Source organism: Camelina sativa, chromosome 5 (genome assembly GCF_000633955.1).
Source record: "Camelina sativa cultivar DH55 chromosome 5, Cs, whole genome shotgun sequence".
NCBI lineage: Eukaryota > Viridiplantae > Streptophyta > Magnoliopsida > Brassicales > Brassicaceae > Camelina > Camelina sativa.
Genome location: NC_025689.1, coordinates 4,484,634 through 4,491,400, shown reverse-complemented (window position 1 = coordinate 4,491,400; position 6,767 = coordinate 4,484,634). Strand labels below are relative to the sequence as shown.

General features: G+C 39.7%; 1 protein-coding gene across 1 annotated transcript; it reads right to left on the bottom strand.

Annotated features, from left to right (window-relative positions):
• Positions 3,946-6,522, bottom strand: LOC104788877 (glucan endo-1,3-beta-glucosidase-like). The gene is made up of 3 exons (XM_019245505.1): positions 5,978-6,522; positions 5,235-5,845; positions 3,946-4,847 (listed from the first exon to the last, which is right to left on the bottom strand). The coding sequence occupies exons 1-3, from the start codon at positions 6,440-6,442 to the stop codon at positions 3,992-3,994; spliced, it is 1,932 nt and encodes a 643-aa protein (XP_019101050.1). The 5' UTR covers positions 6,443-6,522; the 3' UTR covers positions 3,946-3,991.

Here is a 6,767-nt window from a genome sequence, read left to right as displayed (position 1 = left end):
CTCCAATATCATAAACCGGAGTAAAATCCGGTTTGAATATCCCCCAATTTCTCTCGCAGGTTGGACCAGGTTTCCCATCTTCTTTGAACAATGCGAATATGAAGATATCGACGTGGCGGTTGGGCATAAGCGGTGTCCCTATAACATTTGCACGTTTGATGATATTGCGGTTGTACCGTGCAGCGTTTTGAGGTGAGCACCATTGAGCGTCACATGCGGTAGGCCAACCGGTCTCTCCTATAGCCATATCTACGTCCCCATAACCAATATCCTTCATAGCAGAATACATTGCATCCATCATTGCGTCAAACAAGTTGTTGTNACATTCTTGTTTGCTCCCCCAAAGATTTCAGATCCGTTTTGCTTCAAAGATAGTGAAGAAGAAGAAGAGAGATCGAAACGAAACCAATCCGTGAAGATTAAGCAAAGAAGAAAAGCTTTTAAAAGTCTCTCTAATGATTAATCCGTGAAAACAAAAAAAAAATGGTTCAATCCCTAAAATTTCATCAGAGATTACCCAATTCGGTTTACGTACCGGTTTGATCAATGTCTTATTTGAACAAACCGAATACTAAACCGAGTATGCGTCTGTATTACGTTTTGACTTATATATTGCACAATCTGTTTGATTTTCGAGTTTCAAAAACAATTTTTTTTTTTTTTTACCATACGTCTTATAGTTATTAAAAATATAATGAAAATTAAATTAAGATAGCGACAAATAAAATACAAACGAGTACATAATAAGAAGAACAAAGAAAAATTGATTCTTCTTATTTCGAAATCAAAGGATGTTGTTTTATTAAATTTTTCTTCAGANTTACAATTATGCGTCTGTAGTATGCATAAATAAGGCTTGTGCTACTGTTTTTGCAAGAAGCAAACTTTTAACGAGTGTAAGCAGAGACACAATCTTCAAAAGAAGCAATTATAAGAATTGAAAGTATTTTTAACTTACTCCATTGTTTCTTCAAGAGCTGCAGGAAGTCTCTGTTCTTCGTTATATGCTGGAACTATTAATGACAANCATGTTGCTGGTCCGGATCTAAAAGTGCATCTGTCAGTGCTCGGGTTTATAGTACTGACGGTACCACTACCCTTGAAATCACAAGCGTCTTCTGTGTATCCTTTGCTCGCGTAATAAGCGTCCATAACGTACGAGGATCGACTACTAATGTTGTTGTTATCAAAACATATGCCACCAGGTGAGATTGCACTACAATCAATACCTTGGCTGCACACCCAATCTATATTCGCTTGTAGTTGNCATTGTAATGGAACCAGTAATCGTTCTCGCAGAGCCACTAACCTAACAAGTCTGTATCTGGAAGAGACAATCCATAACCTAAGAGCTAATCTAGCACTANACTTTAGCCATACACCATTTCCCGCTAGTGCTTGGTGTGTCCTCTGTTGGTATATTGCATGTGCTAGTGCTTGGGTTTTTAGTAGTTACGATACCACTACCCTTGAAATCACAAGCGTCTTCTGTGTAACCTTTGCNCCAAACCAAAACGCAACATTTGATACAGAAACAGTTCACCCATAAAACTAATACTACGATTAATCAAATTAGACGATACCGGTTTTAAAGATTTCGGATCTTCGAGTGTAGTCACCATCTCCACAGACCTGGGAAAAAAATCCAAAAAAAAAACACAAATAAATCCAAATGTTTTATACCCAGAATTCGGAGTTAAGATAAGGTAATAGAGGCGAAGAAAGAGAAACACCGACGTACACGTTACTGAGTCTNGTCTGTTGCTTCTTCTTTAGCCATACACCATTTTCCGCTCTTGCTTGGTGTGTCTTCTGTTGGTATATTGCATGTGCTAGTGCTTGGGTTGGAAGTAGTGACCATGCCAGTACCACTAAAGTTACAATCATCATCAGTGCCTTTATTGCTTTGGTAATATGCGTTCATAGCGTACGAGGCTCGACTCTTCATGTTGTTATTATCAAAACATACGCCATTTAGTGAGATTGGCTTACAATCAATACCTTGGCTGCACACCCAATCTATATTCGCTTGTAGTTGTTCGTTTGTCGCTTCTTGTTTAGCCATACACCATTTTCCATTGTGGCTCGGTGAGCTCCGTGGGCTCGGTGAGCTCCATGGGCTCGGTGAGCTCTGTGGGCTCGGTGAGCTCCATGGGCTTAAACCGCTTTTTAGGACTCCAATATCATAAACCGGAGTAAAATCCGGTTTGAATATCCCCCAATTTCTCTCGCANTTTTTGAGTGATTGGATATGATTGTAATAGTAAAATTTAGAAGATAGTTATTATTTGTTAAAAAAATTGTGAAGTTATCCTAAATTAATACTTTGGTAAACTAATTAATAATCTTTAGAAATTAATAAATATTTTCCGGTCCCAAGTTAGGCCAATATAATTTTGGACACATATCAATAATATATAAAGATAATTTTTTTTTTGAAAATTCTTTATGAAATATATGGTCTCATCAATAATATAAATTAATAATTATATAAAATTATCAAAAGATAAGTATATATATATACTAGATAAGGACCCGTCCGATGTGTGGGTTTAAAGTTTTGTAAAATAAAATAAAATTTAATAAAAATATATTAAAAGTTGTTGTACGTTATTTATAAGTTTTATTTTTTCTATAATATACTGATTTATATCCATTTACAAATCTTTTATATATGTTACAGTTACCATTAAAAATGTATTTTTTTACATCTAAATATATTGTATGTTATAAATATATTCTTTACCACCACCTTAGAAAATGTCTGTATGAACACATTAAGCCAACTATTATGTCTTTTTACTTTCATTTTTGCATATTTTTTTGAATTATAAAATTATTGGCTTAAAAAAACATTTCAAAAAAAATATATATTACATAGTATACTAATCAATGATGTGTCATCACAATAGTGTATGACCAACCATGGAGAGAACACTGGCTCCGCCCTCCTCCCTTATGGAGAGAATCTTGCGTCCAACCTCCTCTACTATATAGAGAACTTTGGCTCCACCTTCCTCCCTTCAGGAGATAACCTTGCATCCAACCTCCTCCACCTTCTTCCCTTGGGGAGTTAACCTTGCATCCAACCTCCTCCACCATAGAAAGAACCTCGATTCTGCCCTCCTCATGTATGGAGACAACATCTTCACGTCTTTTAGCTACCTAAAAATGGCTTGTTCCAACAACTAATGAAATTAAAGACTCTTTTCTAATGTCACAAAATCTTTTGATAGTAACTAATGTTAAAATTTCCATTGTATTTGTGGAAGTGTCTTTGAAACACCATTATGTAGCATTTGTCTCTGGAACGTCATGACTGTCACTTTGCTTAGTGAGCCCCATGCCCACTCCCAGTTCATGGACCACCTTCCTCAGTGGGTCCCACATCTACTCTTGGGCTCCTGACCCACCTATATCCGGCGGCCGGTTTGTTACGTCTGGCAGGCTTTAGATACTTGTTTACCGACCCTACAAATCACCATATGATATTTTCTTGTGTTTTGTCCTCACTCGCACAGTTCCAACAATCACTTCCAGAAAGGTCATCCATCCTGAAACTACTCCAGCTCAGAATCCTTGATCGAAAAGATAAGTGCACTTTGGTGACATAGGTTGCCAAATTAATTCTTTTAAACATATCCGCAAACCAGAGTGTCACAGTCACTGAACTCCTATGGATCTATCAACAACAATTTATATTTTTCCAATCTATCTATTTATGTTTGCTGTAAGCTCTTTTAGATACGTCTTATAGTTATAGTTATACTTGTAGTTATAGTTATACAATACGTTTTATAACAATTTTTAATTTTATTATAGTTATACATATATAATGAAAATTAAATTAAGATATGTCGAGAAATAAAATACAACTGAGTATATATATATATATATAGTTATATACATAAGAAGAACAAAGAAAAATTGATTGTTCTTATTTCGAAATCAAAGGATGTTGTTTTATTAATATTTTCTTCAGAGCGTTACTTCATGTTGCTGGTGCACCGGAACTAAAAGTGCATGTGGGAGTGCTCGGGTTTATAGTAGAGACGATACCACTACCCTTGAAATCACAAGCGTCTTCTGTGTATCCTTTACTCTCGTAATAAGCGTTCATAACATACGAGGATCGAGTCCACATCTTCTTGTTGTCGAAACATATGCCACCAGGTGAGATTGGCTTACAATCAATACCTTGGCTACACACCCAGTCTAAATTCGCTTGTAGTTGTTCGTCTGTCGCTTCTTCTTTAGCCATACACCATTTCCCGCTAGTGCTTTGTGCGTCCCCTGATGGTATAGTGCATGTGCTAGTGCTTGGGTTTGTAGTAGTGACGATACCACTACCCTTGAAATCACAAGCGTCTTCTGTGTAACCTTTGCTCACGTAATAAGCGTTCATTACGAAAGTGGATCGACTCTTCATGTTGTTGTTATCAAAACATATGCCACCAGGTGAGATTGGATTACAATCAATACCATTGCTGCACACCCAATCTATATTCGCTTGTAGTTGTTCATCTGTCGCTTCTTCTTTAGCCATACACCATTTTCCGCTAGTGCTTGGTGTGTCCTCTGTTGGTATATTGCATGTGCTAGTGCTTGGGTTGGAAGTAGTGACCATGCCGGTACCACTAAAGTTACAAGCATCATCAGTGCGTTTATTGCTTTGGTAATATGCGTTCATAACGTACGAGGCTCGACTCTTCATGTTGTTATTATCAAAACATACGCCATTTAGTGAGATTGGCTTACAATCGATACCTTGGCTGCACACCCAATCTATATTCGCTTGTAGTTGTTCGTCTGTCGCTTCTTGTTTAGCCATACACCATTTTCCATTGTGGCTCGGTGAACTCCGTGGGCTCGGTGAGCTCCGTGGGCTCGGTGAGCTCCGTGGGCTCGGTGAGCTCCGTGGGCTCGGTGAGCTCCGTGGGCTCGGTGAGCTCCGTGGGCTCGGTGAGCTCCGTGGGCTCGGTGAGCTCCGTGGGCTCGGTGAGCTCCGTGGGCTCGGTGAGCTCCGTGGGCTCGGTGAGCTCCGTGGGCTCGGTGAGCTCCGTGGGCTCGGTGAGCTCCGTGGGCTCGGTGAGCTCCGTGGGCTCGGTGAGCTCCGTGGGCTCGGTGAGCTCCGTGGGCTCGGTGAGCTCCGTGGGCTCGGTGAGCTCCGTGGGCTCGGTGAGCTCCGTGGGCTCGGTGAGCTCCGTGGGCTCGGTGAGCTCCGTGGGCTCGGTGAGCTCCGTGGGCTCGGTGAGCTCCATGGGCTCGGTGAGCTTCGACCGCCTTTTAGGACTCCAACATCATAAATCGGAGTAAAATCTGGCTTGAATATCCCCCAATTTCTCTCGCAGGTTGGACCAGGTTTCCCATCTTCTTTGAACAATGCGAATATGAAGATATCGACGTGGCGGTTGGGCATAAGCGGTGTCCCTATAACATTTGCACGTTTGATGATATTGCGGTTGTACTGTGCAGCGTTTTGAGGTGAACACCTTGGAGCGTCACATGCGGTAGGCCAACCGGTCTCCCCTATAGCCATATCTACGTCCCCATAGCCAATAGCTTTCATAGCAGAATACATTGCATCCATCATTGCGTCAAACAAGTTGTTGTATGTGTGTTTCGTATTGGTATCCGTTACTTCATTTGCTGGACCAAATATTGCGTAATTGACATTGTTCCGGTCCATTGTGAAATAAGGGTAGGGGTTGAACATGAACGGGGACTTAGCTTGACGATGGAACTCCAAGATCTTTGTAAAAAACTCTTTTACATCTTCACGAAATCTGCTCTGGCTTGGTGCATTATGGTTAAGAGATATATTATATGCATGTGGAGTTGTCACCTGCAGTCAGATAATGGAGGATTTACATTTTGTTGATAGTAATAACAAATAACAATGTAAATTCGAAGTATATATAAGATAAATATGATTTTTGCTCTCGCTGTTTTCTGATCATCGTGACTTGACACTAACCTTAATATATTCGAGACCGGAAGCTTTCAAAGCTTTGTTAAGACTTTGCATGGCTGGCACAAGATTTGATATCAAGTTATTGTCATTACTAGCAAAAATCTCGTTTCCGACACAAAGGTATTTGAACTTGATCTGCTTATGAAACGGCAAGACATTGGCAGCGACCCATTGACGAGCATTTGCAACGTTGACCATCGCAGGAATGTTACCATTGGGGACCATAATGGTGACGTTGATTTCACTGCCCGCTAGGGCTCGGAGGATGTTGGGATTCGCATCATAGATCTTGACACTGTCAAAATTTGTCTTTGTCCTGATGAAGTCAACCACTTTTTGCGGCGGTTGAAGCTTCCCTAGTGTTCCGTAGTTGATACCAATGGCCGAAGTGACGGCTAAGAGCTGAAAGATGACGGGAGCGACTATGAGGAGGAAAGGGAGAGTAGAACACCGTGTCGTTTTGGCCATTGCTTAATTGTTTGGAAAAAAAGATAACAATGATTCGTTTGGATAGTGAAGATTAGGCTATATGCATGCGTATTTATACTAATGTTGATTCTCAATTTCTATGAAATCTAGTGAATTTAAATTGTTTAGGATATAATTTTATCAGTAGAACATAGATGAAGATGATTAAGCATGAACTTGGCCTTTATAACCGGACGGAAAGAAATTGTATCAAAGTAATTTAGGTTGACAATATTATAAGAGGATAATCATATATGTGTGCATCTATTATTCTTTCATGGTCACTTAAGGAAACAAGAGTTAAATGGAATATAATTTGGATAAT

Coding starts and splice junctions, on each gene's coding strand:
- LOC104788877 (XM_019245505.1), bottom strand. CDS start 6,442: ATGGCCAAAACGACACGGTGTTCTACTCTCCCTTTCCTCCTCATAGTC. Junction 5,846..5,977: donor CCGGTCTCGAATATATTAAG/GTTAGTGTCAAG, acceptor ATCTGACTGCAG/GTGACAACTCCACATGCATA. Junction 4,848..5,234: donor TCACCGAGCCCACGGAGCTC/ACCGAGCCCACG, acceptor TTCACCGAGCCA/CAATGGAAAATGGTGTATGG.